The 22153-nt window shown below is 48.8% G+C and overlaps 1 protein-coding gene across 2 annotated transcripts in view; it reads right to left on the reverse strand.

Annotated features, from left to right (window-relative positions):
* Window positions 1-12054: 12054 nt before the first annotated feature.
* Window positions 12055-22153, reverse strand: part of LOC144511784 (uncharacterized) — a 55441-nt gene continuing 45342 nt past the window's right edge. Inside the window, exons 13-15 of one of the 2 annotated variants that reach the window (XM_078242107.1) lie at window positions 20056-20142; window positions 16875-16946; window positions 12055-14229 (exon numbers count right to left, since the gene is read on the reverse strand). In XM_078242107.1, the coding sequence (XP_078098233.1) occupies window positions 13331-14229; window positions 16875-16946; window positions 20056-20142 (1058 nt within the window). In that variant the 3' untranslated portion in view covers window positions 12055-13330. The remainder of the gene's footprint in view (window positions 14230-16874; window positions 16947-20055; window positions 20143-22153) is intronic. The other variant, XM_078242108.1, reaches the window with a different exon arrangement.

The raw sequence follows: 22153 nt of genomic DNA on the forward strand, positions 1-22153 counted from the left end.
AGAGCTTGCAGGAGACCCAGTGGGACAGCGCTGAGACACAGCGGCCTACGACAGCAGCCCTTGAGAACGTGGCCCATTCACAGAGGGCCATGACTGAGGGGTTGCAGAGCGTGGCCCTGTCCCAGAGGGCACTTGCTGCGGCCATTGAGAGGTAGCCCCCAACTCAAGTGGCCATTGCAGAGGGCTCGACCCCCATGGGTAGGACACAGGTGGTCCTCCAGTACTGGCAGTGCCAGGTGACGCCGGAGCTTCTGGAGCTCACTGTAGAAGCACCGCTGTTGGATGGAGTGACCCAGGGGCCTACGGGACCCCTACGGGAGGAGGAAGGGTTCCAGCCCATGCTGGGGCCTTCCAGCCAGGCGACTGTGGCTGTGCCTACACCTCTGACTCCCCCCTTCCTGATATCAGGGCATCTCCGGGGCAGCAGGATGAAGAGAGTGTCACAGAAACATCCTAGACACCTGGAAGTAGGCCAGGGCCTTCAAAGTCCAGGGCCTCCAGAGGCCGCCCACCACACGCATCACAAGCAACGGGGCGAGCTAGGCTGCTGGCCCCCTCCACCTCCGATGTATATTCTCAAACAATGACGAGACAGAGTACAGGAATGAGATAGAGAATCTGGTGAACTTTTGCGGCAACAATAATCTCTCCCTCAATGTCAACAAAATGAAGGAGATTGCCATCGACTTCAGGAAGCATAAAGGAGAACATGCCCCTGTCTACATCAACGGGGACGAAGTAGAAAAGGTTGAGAGCTTCAAGTTTCTAGGTGTCCAGATCACCAACAACCTGTCCTGGTCCCCCCATGCCAACACTATAGTTGAGAAAGCCACCAACGCCTCTACTTTCTTAGAAGACTAAGGAAATTTGGCATGTCAGCTATGACCCTCACCAACGTTCACAGATGCACCATAGAAAGCATTCTTTCTGGTTGTATCACAGCTTGGTATGGCTCCTGCTCTGCCCAAGACCACAATGAACTGCAAAAGGTCGAAAATGTAGCCCAAACCATCACACAAACCAGCCTCGCATCCATTGACTCTGTCTACACTTCCTGCTGCCTCGGCAAAGCAGCCAGCATAATTAAGGACCCCACACACCCCGGCCATTCTCTCTTCCACCTTCTTCCGTCGGGAAAAAGATACAAACGTTTGAGGTCACGTACCAACTGACTCAAGAACAGCTTCTTCTCTGCTGCTGTCAGACTTTTGAATGGACTTCCCTTGCATTAAGTTGATCTTTCTCTACACCCTAGCTATGACTGTAACACTACATTCTGCATTCTCTCCTTTCCTTCTCTATGAACGGTATGCTTTGTCTGTATAGTGCGCAAGAAACAATACTTTTCACTGTCTGTTAATACATGTGACAACAATAAATCAAATCAAAAAAATTGAATGGCGGAACAGGCTCAAAGGGCCAAATGGCCTACTCCTGCTTCTAGTTTCTATGACACCAGGTAAATACAATTTGTGTCATGAGTTAAGAGTTTAACACTGGGAACAGTCAGAATTTCCTCTTATTTGGTTCTTATTTACCCAGAAAGTGGTGAGAATGTGGAACACGCCAGTTGAGGTGAAGAGCATGGGGGCAGTTAAGGGGTAACTCGATAGACAACATGAGGGGGAAAGGAATAGAAGGATATGTTGGTGGGGACGGTTGAAGATGAGTGGGAGGAGGCTTGTTTGGAGCAAAATCTCTGACATGGACCAGCTGGGCTGTACATTACTTTTGTAATACGGTATAACCGTTTGTAGGGAGCCAGTCAGCTCAGTTGGCTGGTGTATGGTTTAGATTAATGCCAACAGTGTAGGTCTGATTCCTCATCCTTCCCCCGGGAAAGGCAATGGCAAAACCCCACTGACAGAAACTGCCAAGGAAATGGCTCCAGAAGAGGCATTGGTAAACAATAAGCTTTTCATAGAATCCCTGCAGTGCAGAAGGAGGCCATTCAGCCCATTGAGTCTGCACCGACTCTCCAAAAGAGGATATTACCCAGGCCCACCCACTTCTTTAACCTTGTAACCCTGCACATTTACCCTGCTAATCCCCCAGTCAACACACCTTGGGACACGAAGGGGCAATTTAGCTTGGCCAATCCACCTAACCTGCACATCTTTGGAGTGTGGGAGAAAACCGGTGCACCCGGAGGAAACCCACGCAGACACGGGGAGAATGTACAAACTCCACACAGTCACCTGAGGCCAGAATTGAACCTGGGTTCCTTGCGCTGTGAGGCAGCAGTGCTAACCACTGTGCCACCGTGCAGTTTTGGTAACAGCATATATAAGTATTTGAGTGAGCGAGTGCCGGCACTATGTGTGGTGCTCATCCCTTCTGTGTTGTCTGCATTATACAGAGTGAAGGGGCAGGGGGGGGGGGGGGGGGGGGGGGGGTCAAAGATGACCATCTTGATACACAGCAAGGAATTAAGCTTAAGATTTTTAAGTTTATTTATTAGTGTCACAAGTAAGGCTTACATTAACACTGCAATGAAGTTACTGTGCAAATCCCCTAGCCGCCACACTCCGGCACCTGTTCAGATAGACTGAGGGAGAATTTAGCATGGTCAATCCACCTAACCAGCACGTCTTTCGGACTGTGGGAGGAAACCGGAGCACCCGGAGGAGACCCACGCAGACACGGGGAGAAGGTGCAGACTCCACACAGACAGAGACCAAAGCCGGGTTCCTGGCACCCAGAGGCAGCAGTGCTAACCCACTGTGGCACCGTGCCGCCAATAATGAGACAAGTTAGAGGACCTCCATTCCTCTAAGCTTGAACCAGCTGCAAAGAATCCTGAGGCGCCAGAAGATGAATAATTACATTCCCGTCAGTCAGTTAACCTTGACAAACAAGGCAAATCAGAATGGAAAGGGCTTGACAGGCGCTGCACCCTGTCTCTCCGCAATCTCTGATAAAAGAGAAATGGAAACTCAACTGTTGCCTGAGGTGGTTTTGTGGGTATGTTCGTGGCTCCAGATAATTATTGTTTTACTTTGAATTAAAGGGTGTGAGAATATTTTGTTTGTTTCCAGTTCTACTGCTCACCTTCTACCCCTCTCCTGAAGATGGTGACGACTCATGTTGGGGGCATGCTGTTCCCTGGGTGCTCACTAACCCCATGCTCAATGTTCATAATGAGTGCAGCATCCCAACTGGAGTATGATGGGCAGTAGGAGTTGCCCCACTGCACCCAGTCCCCTCTCCGAGTGCACTGACATTATCTATGAGGCACCCCAGATGTGTCTACCCTGTGGTTTGCAATCCCGTCACTTGTTACTCGGGGAGGGGGGGGGGGGGGGGGGGGTGGCGGGGGCAGGGGGGAGGAGTTTAAACTGCAGCTCAAAGTGAACTCTGGCTGATGTTTTTCCCCCTTCCCCTTGGGCCTGTTTCTACTTGGGGGCCACGCTTGGCATTCTGAATGAGATTGGTCATTCCCTGTCGGGGGAGAAGGAACGTGGGAACATTAGAAACTGTAGGAGACCACACAGCCCTTCAAGCCTGTCCTGTCATTCAATCAGGCTAAGGAAAATCCATATCTTACCTCCAGTTCCTCAACTTTGTTCATTGATACACTTACATAACAACAATCTATAATCCTCAGTCTTGAAAGCCCTGTTGGGGGATAATAAATGATGGATTTGATTTGATTTGATTTATTATTGTCACATGTATTGGTATGCAGTGAAAAGTAATGTTTCTTGGGCGTTACGTAGACAAAGCATACCGTTCATAGAGAAGGAAAGGAGAGAGTGTGGAAAATAGTGTTACAGTCATAGCTAGGGTGTGGAGAAAGATTAATTAGTGCGAGGTAGGTCCATTCAAAAGTCTGACAGCAGCAGGGAAGAAGCTGTTCCTGAGTCGGTTGGTACGTGACCTCAGACTTTTGTATCTTTTTCCCGATGGAAGGTGGAAGAGAGAATGTCCGGGTTTGGGGTCCTTAATTATGCTGGCTGCTTTTCCGAGGCAGCGGGAAGTGTCGACAGAGTTAATGGATGGGAGGCTGGTTTGCAGGTTGGTGGTTGAGATTATAATATAATTATTCAGTGAGGTTTAACAATTAATAAGAAAATAATAGAAAATGGTTACAGATCCCTTTGTTACAAAAGTTAACATTGAAAACATCCTAATAGCAACCGGCCTTTGCACAACTTAAAGTCAGCAGAATTTCCAACTGTACATTAGCGCCTCACAAGAACTGTCCAGGCTGGCCCAAGCCGGGAATCAAACCCGGGTCTTTGGCACTGCTAACCGCGATGCCACCATGGTTACCCACTCCTGCCCCGTGTGGAGGGCTGCTGCCTCGAGTGTTATATAATAAGCTCTGAATTCCAAGCCGTAAGACTCCTCCATTGCCTGGATTATAAGGAGAGAGTGGCCGCCTGTCTGATTCACCCTTTAAAGGAAAAACATTCTTCGAGAGGAGAATTGAAGGTAAAAGCTGAGTGGTGACGGTGACTCAAAATAAACCTTATAATGGCCCTGGTTAGAGGATTATGTTTATTTCGTTTAGGGGTTTAGTGTCACTCTCTCGATCAGCATTTATTGTCCATCTACTACTCCCAGCACTCTCACCAACTTTTACAGATGCTCCATAGAAAGCATTCTTTCTGGTTGTATCACAGCTTGGTATGGCTCCTGCTCTGCCCCAGACCGCAAGGAACTACAAAAGGTTGTGAATGCAGCCCAATCCATCACGCAAACCAGCCTCCCATCCATTGATTCTGTCTACACTTCCTGCTGCCTCGGCAAAGCAGCCAGCATAATTAGGGACCCCACGCACCCCGGACATTCTCTCTTCCACCTTCTTCCTTCGGGAAAAAGATACGAAAGTCTGAGGTCACGTACCAACTGACTCAAGAACAGCTTCTTCCCTGCTGCCGTCAGACTTTTGAATGGACCTACCCCGCATTAAGTTGATCTTCCTCTACACCCTAGCTATGACTGTAACACTACATTCTGCACTCTCTCCTTTCCTTCACTATGAACGGTATGTTTTGTCTGTATAGCGCGCAAGAAACAATACTTTTCACTGTATGTTAATGCATGTGACAATAATAAATCAAATCAAATCAAAATCTTAGCTGTGAGGAGAGATTGGATAAACTGGGATTGTTCTCCCTGGAAAGACGGAGGCTGAGGGGCGACCTGATCGAAGTTTATAAAATTATGAGGGGCATGGATAGGGTGAACAAATGGAAGCTTTTTCCCAGGGCAGAAATGACAATTACAAGGGGGCACAAGTACAAGTACAAGGAGGCTGGTACCAAGTACAAGGAGGCACAAGGTAAGGGGGGAGAGGTTCAGTGGGGATGTGTGAGGGGGCCTGGAATGCACTGCCAAGTGAGGTGGTTGAGGCAGACGTGTTAGCGACATTTAAGTCTTATCTGGATAGACCCATGAACAGACGGGGAATAGAGGAATACAGGTGGTTGGTCTAGATAGAATAACGTGATCGGCGCAGGCTTGGTGGGCCGAAGGGTCTGTTCCTGTTCTTTGGTTGTTCTTTGTATCTCTACTTGCCCTTGAGAAGGTAGTGGTGAGCCATCTTTGTGAACCACTTGCAGCCCACCTTGTGTAGGTACACCAACAGTGCTGTTAGGGAGGGAGTTTGAAGATGAGCAGTATTGGATGGATTATCGGCAGGATATTGAGAGTTTATAGAGCAGACAAAAAACAGATTTGCCCAGTTGCTGCTTGGTACAAAACAAAGTTAAAATCTTGAAAGTTTGGGTCATTTTTTTTCTCAGAGAAGGACAAGTGCGGTACAAAAAGATATCCTCGTTATGGTGCTGAACTAAGGATGGAAACATGAGTTCAAATCCCACTATGGCAACTGAGGAATTTAAATTCAACTAATTAGATGTTAAAAATTGTGGAATTAAAGTTAATATCAGGAACGGTAACCATGAATTTATTGGATTGTCGTAAAATGGGTTTATGGGATGATAAAATAGATGTATTTTCATAGAATCCCTACAGTGCAGAAGGAGGCCATTTGGCCCATTGAGTTTGCACCGACCTCAATCCCACCCAGGCCCTATTCCCATAACCGCATGCATTTACCCTAGCTAGTCCCCCTGACACTAAGGGGCAATTTAGCACAACCAATCCACCCAACCCGCACACCTTTGGGCTGTGGGAGGAAACCGGAGCACCCGGAGGAAACCCACACAGACACGGGGAAAATTTACAAACTCCACACAGACAGTGACCCGGGGTTGGAATTGAACCTGGATTCCTGGCGCTGTGAGGCAACAGTGCTGACCCCTGTGCCACCGTGCCGCCCATGATTTTGAAATCATGAAGGGGAAAGGGAAGGGGAAATAGAAACTGACTGTTTCCAACAGTTGAAGGGTCATAAATACAGGATTAAATGTCCAATATTGAGGACAGAAGTGTGGAGAAGGAGAATTGTGAGGCTGCAGAATTCACTTCCAGCGTTAGTGGTTGGTATGGTTTCTGCTTTGATGTTCAAGAAATGATTGCACTGCTGGTTGAAGGAAAAGCAGATAAAGGTATATAGACGGGTGTTTGGGAAGTGTAAGTCTTAATGTGGGACTGGAGATACAGTACCACCCATGTACCGTAGGGAGTCACATGGTAGTCATCATGAATAGGCTGGTTTGTGATGTGGAGTGGCACCAACAACGTGGGTTCAATTCCCACACCGACTGAGGTTATTCTCAACCTTGCCCCTCACCTGGTGACCCCCACCTCAGTTAGCTCTCCCCCTCAAAAGGATGAGCAGCCAATGGGGACAGTAGCCAAGGAGGGCTGTTGGTCGGAGATGTTTTTTTAATCATTCGTGGGACACGGGCGTCGCTGGCTGGCCAGCATTTATTGCCCATCCCTAGTTGCCCTTGAGAAGGTGGTGGTATATAGTTATGAGTTGCTTAATGAACATTAAGGGCCCGATTCTCCCATCGTGATATGCTAATTTTTTGGCGAGTTGGGTTGGGAGATGCACATGTCGGCCATTTCCCGGGATTCGTGCGTGCGTTCCCGACACATGCACGTCTCCCACAGCCAGAGAGCAGACGCGGTCGAGACTGTGCTGGAAACCAGCGCGAAGACCAGGTAAGTGATTTTAATCTATTTTTCATGTCATTTCAACGTGATTATCGGGCCTGGGACTGAATTCTCCGGGTCTGATATCATCTCCCACCCCGCCAGGCGAACTTCACTCCAGCGGGATTTAGAGTAGCTCCCTACATTCGGGGAAATAGCAGGAGACCCTGCCGGAGTGAAAGGGGGGGCAATCGGGGCTCCCCCAGGGGTTGGGCAGTGGGGGGGGGGGCGGGTGGTGCCCCCCTGGGCATGGGCCAAGGAGCAAAGTGCCCATGCCCAGGGGGCACCTTGGCACTGCCCACTGAGCATCGGGCAGTGCCAAGGGGACAGGTCCGATTATGGGTGGGGACTTAAGGATGATTGATGGGGGGTCCTGCTGCTACTCTGCATGGGGATCGGTCGGGGTTGGAGGCTGGCCAGTGATCGGGGTGGACTTGGGGGGGGGGGGGGGGAGGGGGGGGATGGTCTGCTGGTGGGGGTCTGCCTCCTGGAGGGGAGGGGGCGGTTTGCTGTGGTGGGGGAGGAGTCTGCTGGGGTGGATCGTCACTGTTCCGTTGGGGGGGGGGGGGAAGAGTCTGGACTGGCCCAGGAATGCTCGTGGGGCAGCGATCGGGCTGTGGGGGAAGTTTGGAGGGGCAGCACTGCGGGGGTCCCGGGCTGGCCAGCGATTGAGCTTGCCAGCAAATGGGGACGCTGACAGATCGGGGCCACTGCGCGTGCGCAGAGTTCCAGAACTGTCAAATTCCGGCGCGAATAGGCTCCGCCCACCCTGAGCTTTTAATGATATTCACGATTGTGACCTCTGCAGTCCAATCGTGAATTACACCATTTTACCTGCTAATTCAGCACTTAGAATTTGTTTAGGAGAATTGCCCCCGAAGTATTCAAGTACATAAGCCTCCAGGCCACTCTGTGAGACACCAAACAACAATGACAACAGATATGAGAGCAGGGTGGGTTAATGTAATTGGAATTATTTGCTCATGCAGAGGGTGAATGCCAACATGAACTGTTTGAGCCAAATGGCCTTTGTTCATGTTGTAACTTCAGTTCATATATTTCAATAACCATCTCCACCAAAGACCGGAGGACTGAGAGATCAATTGTCAGCTTAGTTACTGTCCTTTACCTCAATAATTAAAGTTTTTTGAAAGTTTATTTATTAGTGTCACAAGTAGACTTACATTAACACTGCAATGAAGTTACTGTGAAAATCCCCGAGTCGCCACACTCCGGCGCCTGTTCGGGTACACTGAGGGAGAATTTAGCGTGGCCACTGCACCTAACCAGCACGTCTTTTGGTCTGCGGGAAGAAACTAGAGCACCCGGAGGAAACCCACACAGACACGGGGAAAATGTGCAGACTCTAACAGACAGTGACCCAAGCCGGGAATCGAACCCGGGTCACTGGCATTGGCCACAGCTTGGCTATGGGAAGAGATAATGCAGATACAAAGAAAGGGTCTGATCTCTGTCATGACTTCAATCAGGCCATTGAGGTTGGCCTTTTGGAAAATGAACTCCCTGATTAAGGGGTCAATTGATGGGCCAATCAGGGAGTCTTTTCCTTGTATTTAAGCCGGAGTGTCAGTTCCTCTGGCACTCCCGAAGGTAGACTGCTGACTGTGAGCACTCTGTGTACTGCTGTTGGAATTGTAAATAAAGGGATTTTGGTGGTGGACCTTCTGCCTTCGAGGACTTATTACAATCTCCTTTAATGGTTGAGTGTAAATGTGACCCATACTCACCCAGAGAGACCCTGGCGCACGAAGGAAGAACAACTTGAATTTGAATAGCACCTTCCACAACCTCAGGATATCCCAAAGCACTTTACAACCAATGAAGTACTTTTTTGAAGTGTAGTCACTGTTGTAATTTAAGAAACACAGTTGCGCCAATTTGTACAGAGTAAGCTGCCACAAACAGCAATGTCATGGCAACCGGGTAAGCTGTTTACAGAGACACCTTCCTGACCCTAACTGTCTGTCATTGGAGACTGTCCCCGCGGTTCGCTGTTTAATGTGGGTTGACTATATTACACAGAAGGCAGTGTCATGGAAGGCTGAGGAATGTTCTAACACATGCCACAGACCAACTATCTCCCTTGGTTGAGGGAATAATTTTGGCCAGGACACAGAGGGAACTATCCTGCTCTCATACAAATAGTGTTCTGAGATTTATCTCTTTTTCACATCTACCCGAGAGGCCAGATGGATGCTCCGACAATGCAACACTCCTTCAGTACTGCACTGGAGCTACACAATAAATGGCAGAACCATCAGGAGCATAGACACACAGAGAGATCTGGTAGTACAGATCCACAGATCCTTAAAAGTGGCAGCACAGGTGGGAAAAGTGGTGAAGAAAGCATATGGCTTGCCTTCATCGACCGGGGCATCGAGTATAAAAGTTGGCAAATTCTGTTACAGTTATATAAAATGTTGGTTTGGCCACATTTGGAATACTGTGTCCAATTCTGGTCACCACACTACCAGAAGGACGTGGAGGCTTTGAAGGGAGTACAGAAAAGGATGTTGCCTGGTATGGAGGGTATTACCTGTGAGGAGAGATTGAATAAACTGGGATTGTTCTCCCTGGAAAGACGGAGGCTGAGGGGCGACCTGATAGAAGTTTATAAAATTATGAGGGGTATAGATAGGGTGAACAGTTGGAAGCTTTTCCCCAGGGCAGAAATGACAATCACAAGGGGGCACAAGTTCAAGGTAAGGGGGGAAGGTTCAGTGGAGATGTGCGGGGGAAGTTTTTTACACAGAGGGTGGGATGGGGGGGCCTGGAATGCACTGCCAAGAGAGGTGGTTTAGGCAGACACGTTAGCGACATTTAAGACTTATCTGGATAGGCACATGAACAGACGGGGAATAGAGGGATACGGGCAGTTGGTCTAGATAGAACAACATGATCAGTGCAGGCTTGATGGGCCGGAGGGCCTGTTCCTCTGCTGTACTGTTCTTTGTTTTGGATTATCAGCCTAGGTTGTGGGCTCAAGTGTTTTGAATGGAGTCCAAGCTTCCAGCTCAGAGGTGAGAGTCATAGAGGTTTACAGCATGGAAACAGGCCCTTCGGCCCAACTTGTCCATGCCGCCCTTTTTTTTAAAAACCCCTAAGCTAATCCCAATTGCCCACATTTGGCCCATATCCCTCTATACCCATCGTACCCATGTAACTATCTAAATGCTTTTTAAAAGACAAAATTGTACCCGCCTCCACTACTACCTCTAGCAGCTTGTTCCAGACACTCACCACCCTCTGTGTGAAAAAATTGTCCCTCTGAATCCTTTTGTATCTCTCCCCTCTCACCTTAAATCTATGCCCTCTAGTTTTAGACTCCCCTATCTTTGGGAAAAGATATTGACTATCTAGCTGGTCTATGCCCCTCATTATTTTATAGACCTCTATAAGATCACCTCTCAGCCTCCTACACTCCAGAGAAAAAAGTCCCAGTCTATCCAGCCTCTCCTTATAACTCAAACCATCAAGTCCTGGTAGCATTCTAGTAAATCTTTTCTGCACTCTTTCTAGTTTAATAATATCCTTTCTATAATAGGGTGACCAGAATTGCACACAGTATTCCAAGTGTGGCCTTACCAATGTCTTGTACAACTTCAACAAGACATTCCAACTCCTGTATTCAATGTTCTGACCGATGAAACCAAGCATGCCGAATGCCTTCTTTACCACTCTGTCCACCTGTGACTCCACTTTCAAGGAGCTATGAACATGTACCCCGAGATCTCTTTGTTCTGTAACTCTCCCCAACGTCCTACCATTAACTGAGTAAGTCCTGCCCTGGTTCAATCTACCAAAATGCATCACCTCGCATTTGTCTAAATTAAACTCCATCTACCATTCGTCAGCCCATTGGCCCAATTGATCAAGATCCCGTTGCAATTGGAGATAACTTTCTTCACTGTCCACTATGCCACCAATCTTAGTGTCATCTGCAAACTTACTAACCATGCCTCCTAAATTCTCATCCAACTCATTAATATAAAGGACAAATAACAGTGGACCCAGAGGCACACCGCTGGTCACAGGCCTCCAGTTTGAAAAACAATTCTCTACAACCACCCTCTGGCTTCTGTCAAGAAGCCAATTTTGTATCCATTTAGATACCTCACCCTGGATCCCGTGAGATTTAACCTAAGGCAACAACCTACCATGCGGTACCTTGTCAAAGGTCTTGCTAAAGTCCACGTAGACAACATCAACTGCACTGCCCTCATCTACCTTCTTGGTTACCCCTTCAAAAAACTCAATCAAATTTGTGAGACATGATTTTCCACTCACAAAGCTATGCTGACTGTCCCTAATCAGTCCTTGCACCTCTAAATGCCTGTAGATCCTGTCCCTCAAAATACCTTCCAACAATTTACCCACCACAGATGTGAGGCTCACTAGCCTGTAGTTCCCAGGCTTTTCCCTGCAGCCCTTTTTAAACAAAGGCACAACATTTGCCACTCTCCAATCTTCAGGCACCTCACCCGTGCCTATTGATGATTCAAATATCTCGGCTAGGGGACCCGCAATTTCCTCCCTAGCCTCCCACAGTGCCCTGGGATACACTTCACCAGGTCCCGGGGATTTATCTACCTTGATGCGCTTTAAGACTTCCAGCACCTCCTCCTCTGTAATATGTACACTCCTCAAGACATCACTATTTATTTTCCCGAGTTCGCTAACATCCGTGCTTTTCTCAACAGTGAATACTGATGAGAAATATTCATTTAGGATCTCGCCCATCTCTTGTGGATCCGCACATAGATGACCTTGTCTATCCTTAAGAGGCCCTACTCTCTCCCTTGTTTCTCTTTTGCCCTTTATGTCTTTGTAGAAGCTCTTTGGATTCCCCTTTGCCCACTGAGCCACAAGTGATACCATCAGTGCGCTGTGTTACAACACATTATCCTGTGCGGTATCACATCTGTACGGGACCCCCCAACACTCACCAGAGCAACTTCTGAATGGAGAAATGTGTGGTTTAATATAAAGCATTATTCTCAGCAGCACCATGTAACCATCACAACCTCATAGCAAGAATTGGTTAAAGCTGGAAAGCATTAATTTTCTATAATTATTTATATTCACCAGATTAACTCTCTTTGCGACATTGATGTAACAATCAAAATGGAAGTTTCTCAGACAAGGAACTTTGTTGAAAACCGTAAGCCTGCTCTTTAATACTGAAAGGTAGTGAGACAGTGTAGGCGGCACAGTGCGTATTAGTCAGATGTTCACAGTTTGTAAAAATGAAGGGTGGGATTCTTTGGCCGCATTCGCCCCAAAACTGGAAAATCCCGCCCGAGGTCAACGGACCTTTGCATGGTCTGTCCCCCGCCCATTATGATTCCCGTGGCAGGCAGGACTGGAAAATCCTCCCCCGAAGAGTTCACCAAGGGAGCTTCAGAATGCAACTCCAACGGATTTTGCATTTTCCAATAAACCAGAGTCTATTCTTGACAGAATCAGATGAGGGCGATCGAGCAATGACAGAGAATCACAGAATCCCTACAGTGCAGGAGGAGGCCATTCGGCCCATCGAGTCTGCACCGATCACAATTCCACCCAGGCCCCATTCCCGTAACCCCACATATTCACCCTGCTAATAATCCCCCTGACACTAAGGGGCAATTTAGCATGGCCAATCAACCTAACCTGAGCCACAAGTGGCTCAATCAACCTAACCTGCACATCTTTGGGAGGAAACCAGAGCACCCGGAGGAAACCCATGCAGACACGGGGAGAATGAGCAAACTCCACACAGACAGTGACCCAAGCCAGGAATTGAACCCAGGTCCCTGGCGTTGTGAGGCAGCAGTGCTAACCACTGTGCCACCATGCACCCTCAAGGGATGAGATGTTTCATCATTAGCCACATCCTTAAAATGTCACAAACAGAAAGATGGTTAACGGTCACCATTCTGAGTATGTTCATTGGCTCACAGTATAGTGCAATCATACAGCTCAGAAGATGGCCATTCAGCCCATTGTGCCTGGGCCCAGCCCATTGAAAGAGCGATCCAATTTGTCCCCACTCTCCTACTCTCTTCCCCATAGCTTGGCAAATATTTCCTTTTCACGTTGAGAGCCACAGAGACCTCGAGCAGTGGATGTTGTGCAAATGTTTATCAGCGCTCAGGGGCAAACATGAACATTCCAAAATGTGGCCTTTCACTGAGGCAGCTATCCTGGATAGAGACTATTCAGCATTGGCTGTTTGGAGCCTGTGAGGCCTTCACTATGATTTGATGCCTTCGAGAGTCAATGAGGGTTGACTGTAATACCCAGAGGACAAGGCCAAGGATTGCTGAGGGACATCGCTACATGTATCATGAACCAAGCTAGCCAAATGGGCATCGCTTGTCAAGAGCAATGGTCTGGCAGTCATGTTGTTTTCTGCGTCGTGCTTCGACTGGTGACCGAGGTCACCGGATGTGGTGGTTTTGAGGTGTTGGTCGGGGGTGAGCCCTTCTGGGTCCTTCTCCTCTGTCATCAGTTTGTCCAGTGTGGAGAATTGTCTTATCAGGAACGCAGGCGAGGGGGGCGATACGTGACCTTCTCTGTAATGCCAGTCTTCAAACCAGGAAGGAGAGAGCCTCTGGTATGCAGCAAAGGCCTCAATCCTGTCAGTCAGCCTCTGCCGGGCTACGCTCTCTCCGCCTTTGGTTCCCGGGACGTAAATGAGCATGCTCTGGAATTTCTGCAGGTCGGCCATCAGTTTGTAGGTGTGCTTCTTCCTGAAGATCTCGGGCACCTGGACCCCAGCGCTGATCCTCTCAAAGGAAACGACAGAGAACTTGTCGGCCAAGGACCTTGCCTGTTGATCTGCCACCGTGATTAATGCAGGGGTGAACAAGTCCCCAAATTCAAACTCGACAAAGTAAGGTCTGTCCTCTTCACACAGAGACTTTGACATCCATTTCACTTCAGCTCCCTTTGACCAAATGATGGTGACTTTATCCGCTGCCGTGAGCTTCTCTGTCAGCCAAATCACTGCACCCTTCTGGGCAATCTGCCTCCTCTCCCACAGCTCCAGCATCACCTCACACTTGCAGTCCTGTTGAAGATAGTAGGCAAAGGCTTCGATCACCTCCTGGAAGTACCTGTGATCCCAGGAGCAGAGCAGCAGCAACTTGACTGTGGGGAGAAAACAAAACAAGTTCACATTGTTGCACAGGTTGGGTTGCAATGGCTATGTTATTGATATTGGTAATCCAGAGACCTGGACTAATAAACTAGGTGATGGAAGATCAGATCCCACCACGGTAGGTTGAGCGTTGGAATTTAACTTTAAACATGTGACATGCACGGTGGCACAGTGGTTAGCACTGCTGCCTCACAGCGCCAGGGACCCAGGTTCGATTCCCGGTTTGGGTCACTGTCTGCGTGGAGTTTGCACGTTCTCCCCGTGTCTGCGTGGGTTTCCTTCGGGTGCCCCGGTTTCCTCCCACAATCTGAAAGACGTGCTGGTTAGGTGCATTGAACCGAACAGGCGCCGGAGTGTGACGACTAGGGGATTTTCACAGTAACTTCATTGCAGTGTTAATGTAAGCCTTATTTGGGACAAATAAATAAACTTTACATGGGCATCGCTGGCTGGTCAGCATTTATTGCCCATCCCTAGTGGCCCTTGGAAGGCAGTTGAGAGTCAACCACATTGATGTGGCTCTGGAGTCACATGTGGGCCAGACCAGGTAAGGACGGCAGATTTCCTTCCCTAAAAGACATTAGTGAACCAGATGGGTTTTTCCGACAATGGTTTCATGGTCATCAGTAGATTCTTAATTCCAGATTTTTGAATTCAAATTCCACCATCTGCCGTGGCGGGATTCGAACACGGGTCCCCAGTAAATGAGCTGAGTTTCTGGATTAATAGTCGAGTGATAATGCCACTAGGCCATTGCCTCGCCAGAATTCTACCGCCCCACCTGCCATGGAATCGGTGCGGGTGAGGGACGGACAATGGAAATGTCCGTTGACCTCGGGCAGGATTTTCCGGTCTTGGGTCGAGCGGGGCTGTAAAATCCCATCCACTCGAATCAGCAAACCTGGTCATGAATTTGTTGGATTGTTGTTAAAAACCCAATTGCTTCAGTGAATTCCCTTTAGGGAAGGGAGTTTTCTGTGCCACATCTGGAGCTAGGTGTGACTCCAATCTCACACCCACATAGTTTCGGTGAGTGTCTCTTTTTGGATTAATCTGCAGGTCTATCGAATCTCCAAAGACTCTCAGCCAGAGAGTGGTGGGTCTGTGGAATTCATTGCCACAGAGGGCTGTGGAGGCCGAGACGTTGAGCGTCTTCAAGGCAGAAATTGATAAATTCTTGATTTCTCGAGGAATTAAGGGCTATGGGGAGAGAGCGGGTAAATGGAGTTGAAATCAACCATGATTGAATGGTGGAGTGGACTCGATGGGCCGAATGGCCTTACTTCCGCTCCTATGTCTTATGGTCTTATGATATCACCACCACTACAAATAATACAACAGTTCAACAAGACATCCCATCACCACCTTCACAGGGTGAATTAGAATGGACAATTATTGTCTTGCTGCATCCCAAGAATGAATTAAATAAAACTTACTGATTGCTTGTTAATTAAATATGTTCAAAGCGAGAATGGTGTATGATATAATATGTTTATCCCTGATTGAGAAATGGAGAAAGATCCTGCAGGAGTAATTATCATTGCTTAAAAATTATTTACAGACGGTGAGGGGGATGGGAGCACGGTGGCACACTGGTTAGCATTACTGCCTCACAGCGCCAGGGACCCAGGTTCAATTCCAGCCCTGTGTTACTGTTTGGAGTTTGCATGTTCTCCCCATATCTGCGTGGGTTTCCTCCGGGTGCTCCCACAATCCAAAGATGTGCGGGTTAGGTTGATTGGCCATGATAAATTGACCCTATCAGGGGGGATTAGCAGGGTAAATATGTGGGGTCATGGGAATAGGGACTGGGTGGGATTGTGGGCGGTGCAGACTCGATGGGCCGAATGGCCTCTTTCTGCACTGTAGGGATTCTATGATTTTTCGGCCGTCCTCGCCTTGAAACTGGAAAATCCCACCTGAGGTCAACGGACCTTTCCATGATCCTCCCCCCATCGCCCGCTCCGATTCCCGTGGCGGGCAGAATGGGAAAATTGGCTCCTGGGTTTTCTGTTTGTGTTACTGAACGTTTCTTTGGCAGGAGGGACATCCGTGGACACTCTCGAAGACATTGAGGAAAGCAAGGCTCACCCATGAGAGATACAAGGGTGGAGAAACGCGAAGTGGCTCTGGGAGCAAGGGGCAGGGGCAAGAACTGAAGTGCAGGAACCGGGACACGTGGGGTTGAGGACCTAGTCTGGAAAAGGGGAACCCCCAGTTGAGGAAAATGGAAAATGTGTCGGAAGCCCCTGGTGTGGAAGGTAGCAACGACAAAACACAGAAGCGACAGAGACGCAGGTCCCATCTCTGCCCGCATCCCCATCACCTTCCTTCCAGAATGTGTCCTCACCTCCCATTGCGCCAACAATATCCGTCATTTCCCCCCGTTCCCTCACTGCTGAAGAAAAGGCTTTATTGAAATTTGGAAGATTGAGATTGATGGTTAGAAAAGGGGATGACTGGATAAGGAGTCAGGGCAGGTAAATGGAATTGAGGTGCTAATCAGCCTCGACGAATCGAGAGAGGGACAGGCCCGAGGAGCTGAATCACCTCCTTCTGTTTCTATATTCAAAGGAGAATGGTATTGGAGAAGATTCTTGGGAGGGTCGCGAGAGGTCACATCCTGTGTTATTACCTGGAGCCAGTCGCATTTTCAGCTGCTCATTTTCTTTCCGGAGTTTTTGACAAAGCCGAGATTTTTTCCTATCTGTTGGTTACAAAAGGAGACCCATTACACACAGTCATAGAAACCCTACAGTGCAGAGGGAGGCCATTTGGCCCATCAAGCCTGCACCGACAACAATCCTATCCACACCCTATCCCTGTAACCCCACGTATTTACCCCCGTGACACCAAGGGGCAATTTAGCCTGGCCAATCCACCTAACGTGCACATCTTTGGGCTGTGGGAAAAAAACCGGAGCAAATCCACGCAGACACGGGGAGAACGTGCAGACTCCGCACAGACAGTGACCCAAGGCCAGGAATTGAACCCGGGTCGCTGGCACTGTGAGGCAGCAGTGCTAACCACTGTGCCACCGTGCCTCCCCAGTCAGTGCGACACCAGAAAGGCGAAGCAGAAAAATAGTGGGATGCCAATAATTCATTTCCAGAAATCAGAGAAATCATAGAAACCCTACAGTGCAGAAGGAGGCCATTCGGCCCATCGAGTCTGCACCGACCACAATCTCACCCAGGCCCTATCCCCACATATTTACCCGCTAATCCCTCTAACCTATGCATCTCAGGGGCAATTTTAACCTGGCCAATCAACCTAACCCGTACATCTTTGGACTGTGGGAGGAAACCGGAGCACCCGGAGGAAACCCACGCAAACACGAGGAGAATGTGCAAACTCCACACAGACAGTGACCCGAGCCGGGAATCGAACCCGGGACCCTGGAGCTGTGAAGCAGCAGTGCTAACCACTGCGCTACCGTGCCGCCCGTGGCACCCAGCAGTTACCTGGTCTCTGCTCGTTGCCCGGAACTATGGGCATTGCTCGAGATTGCATTCTCTGCTGTTATTCCACCCTCTTGCTCATCAGCAAGAAAATAGCCAAGGAAAGTTATTTTGGTGCTGGTCTATTCTAACAAGTAGAACACATAAAATTTACATATATGCCAGGTGTACATCTGTAAGCCTTAGGGGAGATAGAAACATAGAAACTGTAGAATCCCTACAGTGCAGAAGGAGGTCATCCGGTCCATCGAGTCTGCACTGACAACAATCCCACCCAGGCCCCATCCCCGTAACCCCACATATTTACCCTGCTTATTCCTCTGACACTAAGGGGCAATTTAGCACGGCCAATCCACCTAACCCGCACAATTCTGTACAATTGTAGCAAGACTTCTTTATTCTTGTACTCCAATCCCTTTGCAAGAAAGGCCAACAGGCCATTTGCCTTTCTAAAAACATTGTGAGGACGATTCTCCCATCCCGCTGCACTGGTTCTTTTAGCACAGCGGGCCGGGAGAAACATGCAGGGTTGATTTGCGGAGTCCCCACGAGCGTTAGTGTCTCCCAGCGCTGGATTTCCAGTGCGGTCTGCTCCCTGCCGGAAATCGGCGGGGAGGCGAGGCTAGCATTAAAATGATAAATTGGGTGTCTGCACTGCGGGGGGTGGGGAAGGGGGCATTGCACTGTGGGGTGAAGGGTGGGGGGCGCACTGGAGATTGAGGTGGTCTGGGATGGAAGGGAAGGGGCCGGGAATGGTTGGGGGCTGCGATTGGGCCTTGGGGGGGGGTGTTGGTGGGGGGAGCAGGGAAGCACTGCGGTGGTCCCGGGCTGGCCAGTGATCGAGCTGGCCAGCAAACAGGAGGCTGACAGTTCTGGACCCGCTGGTTTCAGCCTCCCTGGCGAGAATAGACCCCACGCTCTGAAACCTAACGATATTCACGCTGGTGGCCTCTGCAGTGCACAGAGTGTGGGAGATTCTAGGGTGAACTCCCACTGAAAACAAAAAGAGAATTACTCCAGTTTTCCCGTGAATTCAACACTCAGAATTTTTGGGGGAGAGTTCCGCCCTGTGCGTTCCTTGTACTGGCACAACCAAATCTCTTTGAACATCAACGCTTTGAAGTTTCTGATCTATAAACAAAGGATGTGGCAGCAGCCACCCTAACCAGCCAGGGCACTTACAGGAACTATATTCACTCAACCTCCAGGTACAGTGAAAACAGTGCAGCAAAAATAACGTGAGTAAATAAACATTTAAAGAGATGTGTTGTCACTGCCCTCAATACTCAGTGTAAATAAATAGATCCTATCGAGGATCTGCACCTGCGAGATTATATACTTGACTCCTCTCTATGTCCCCAGCAGTTGCTGTACTGCAGGGTGACAACAATTTGTTCTTTTAGCAGTTTCACATGATTATTATCAAATCAAAATTCGACACTGAACCACAGAAGGAGATTTGGACGTTGTAATAAGCCCTCAGAGGCAGAAGTCCTTTCACCAAAATCCCTTTATTTACAAGTCTGACAACAGCGTACAGAGTGCTTTCAGTTAGCCGTCTACACTCGGAGTGCCAGAGGAACTGACACGCCTGGTTAAGTACAAAGCAAGAGGCTCCCTGATCAGCCCATCAATTTGGCCCTCAATCAGGGAGCTCATATTCTAACAGGCCCGCCTCAATTGCCTGATGAATGTCATTATGGGGTGGAATTTTCCCGTCCCGCCTGCCACGGGAATCGTAGCGGTCAGGGGCATGGACCACGTTGACCTCGGGCAGGATTTTCTGGCCTTGGGGCGAGCGTGGGCGGAAGATCCTGCCTGTGATGTCCAAAGCTTGATCAAAGGGGTAGGTTTTAAGAAGAGCTTTCAAGAAGAGGTAACAAATCGGAAGGGTTTAGGGTGGGAATTCCAGAGCTTAGGGCTTTGCACTGAAGGCACAGTCGCTGCCAGGGACACTGAAGAGGGCAGAATTGGAGGAGTGTGCAGAACTTGGAGGTTAGTTTTTTGAAGGGGTAACCAAGAAGGTAGATGAGGGCAGTGCAGTTGATGTTGTCTACATGAACTTTAGCAAGGCCTTTGATAAGGCACTGCATGGTAAGTTCCATGCGGTACCTTGTCAAAGGCCTTGCTAAAGTTCATGTAGACAACATCAACTGCACTGCCCTCATCTACCTTCTTGGTTACTCCTTCAAAAAACTAAATTCCTGTGAGCTAGCTCCACCTTTTTCTCGGTATTTTCCCCCACCTCTGTCTGAAGCATATTGGGAACATTTTTCTGGGTAAATACAAGTTGTTATTGGTTCAAGAGACGGGCCCTTAGGCGAAGCGGCAACAGGACAGACTTGCAACACTCACATTTCTTGTACAGGACCAGTGCGGCCAGCAGACCCAGGACGAGACATATCAAAGAGGTGGCAGCAAACCAGCGAGATAGAGTTCTCTCTGAATGAAGGAAACAGAACAAGAGACTTCAATCTGAGGTCCATTATTTAAAAGGGCGGCACGGTGGCACAGTGGTTAGCACTGCTGCCTCACAGCGCCAGGGGACCCGGGTTCGATTCCCAGCTTGGGTCACTGTCTGTTTGGAGCTTGCACGTGCTCGCTGTGTCTGCGTGGGTTTCCTCCAGGTGCTCCGGTTTCCTCCTGCAGTCTGAAAGACGTGCTGGTTAGGTGCATTAACCCAAACAGGCTTCGGACTGTGGCGACTAAGAGAATTTCACAGTAACTTCATTGCAGGGTTAATGTAAGCCTTACTTGTCACTAATAAATTTACTTTATTTACTTTTAAAACTGAATGTTGTGTAGAAGAGCCTAGAAAAAGCAAAAAGCCATTCAACCCCTCGAGTTTATTCTGCTGTTCATGGCTGAACTTTACCTTAACTCCACCTACCCACCTCTGTTCTATAACCCACAACAAAAGTCTATCAATCTCAGGATAAAAGCAAATTACTGCGGATGCTGGAATCTGAAACCAAAAGCTTTGACAAAGGGTCATCTGGACTCGAAACGTCAGCTCTTTTCTCTCCTTACAGGTGCTGCCAGACCCGCTGAGATTTTCCAGCGTTTTTTTTCTCTTTTGGTTTCTATCAATCTCAGCTTTTTTCTAGCAGGACAGGAAATTTCTGAAAAAAGTGACATGTTACCGAAACTTTTTGTCTTGCACTCATCAGAACCAACACAAGAATGTGAACTTTGGCACTCTTGCATTTGTCCTGATGCGTGTAGGATGAAAAACTCCAGCAACATGTCTTCCTTTTCAGAAATAGTCTCAGTTTTGATAGTTTTAATTGATTCTTTGCCTCAATCAGCCACGATCAAAATGAATGGCGGAGCGGACTCGAAGGGGCCGAATGGCCTCCTCCTGCTTCTAGTTTCTATAGCCGCAATTGTACCGCCCCGCCCAGCCCAGAATCAGGGTGAAGCGGCTCGCAGGACGGAATTCTCCGTTGGCCTCCTGTGGGATTTTACGAGCCTCGCTTGAGCGAGTTTGTAAAATACCGGCCTATGTTTCTATGTTAATAGCTTTTCACGGTCCAGATTTCTGCCAACCCTTGTGTGAAGGAATGTTTCTTGACATCCACATGAGTGGCTTGGCTCAAATTTTAATGTTCTGTCCCTTTGTTCCAAACTCCCTCCAACAGAGGAACTAATCTTCTCCAACGGCCCTATCAACTCCTTCAATCATAGAATCATAGAAACCCTGCAGTGCAGAAGGAGGCCATTCAGCCCATCGAGTCTGCACCGACAACAATCCCACTCCAGGCCCTATCCCCACAACCCCACACATTTACCCCACTAATCCCTCTAACCTGCACATCCCAGGACACCAAGGGGAAATTTAGCACGGCCAATCCACCTAACCCGCACATCTTTGGAGTGTGGGAGGAAACCGGAGCACCCGGAGGAAACCCACGCAGGCATGGGGAGAACGTGCAGACTCTGCACAGACAGTGACCCAAGCCGGGAATCGAACCTGGGTCCCTGGCGCTGTGAGGCAGCAGTGCTAACCACTGTGCCACCGTGCCACCCCTCATCTTAACCCCTTAATGAAACCACCCTTTAATCTCCTACACCCAAGGGAATACAAACATACGCCAGAATTCTGCCACCCCACCCACCACGGAATCGGAGTGGGTGAGGGTGCGGACTACGGAAATGTCCGTTGACCTCGCGAAAGGCTGTAAAATCCTTCCCAAAGTCTATACAGCCCGCCCTTGTAATTTAATTCTTCTTTTATTTTGAAAAACTAGGAGTGGGATTTTCCAGTCGCGCCTGGCTGAAAACTGGAAATTCCTGCTCCGGGTTAATGGATATTTAAATGGGCCATCCAATTTTCCATTCCACCCAAGAGGATTCCCGTGGCGAGCGGGATTGGAAAATTTATCCCTTGATTTTGTTTCAAAAAAGGGACTGGAGCAAACTTCCTCTCTGTTCCACCAGGTATAAAAGGTAT

The sequence above is a fragment of the Mustelus asterias genome, chromosome 25 (assembly GCF_964213995.1).
Source record: "Mustelus asterias chromosome 25, sMusAst1.hap1.1, whole genome shotgun sequence".
NCBI classification, from domain to species: Eukaryota; Metazoa; Chordata; class Chondrichthyes; order Carcharhiniformes; family Triakidae; genus Mustelus; species Mustelus asterias.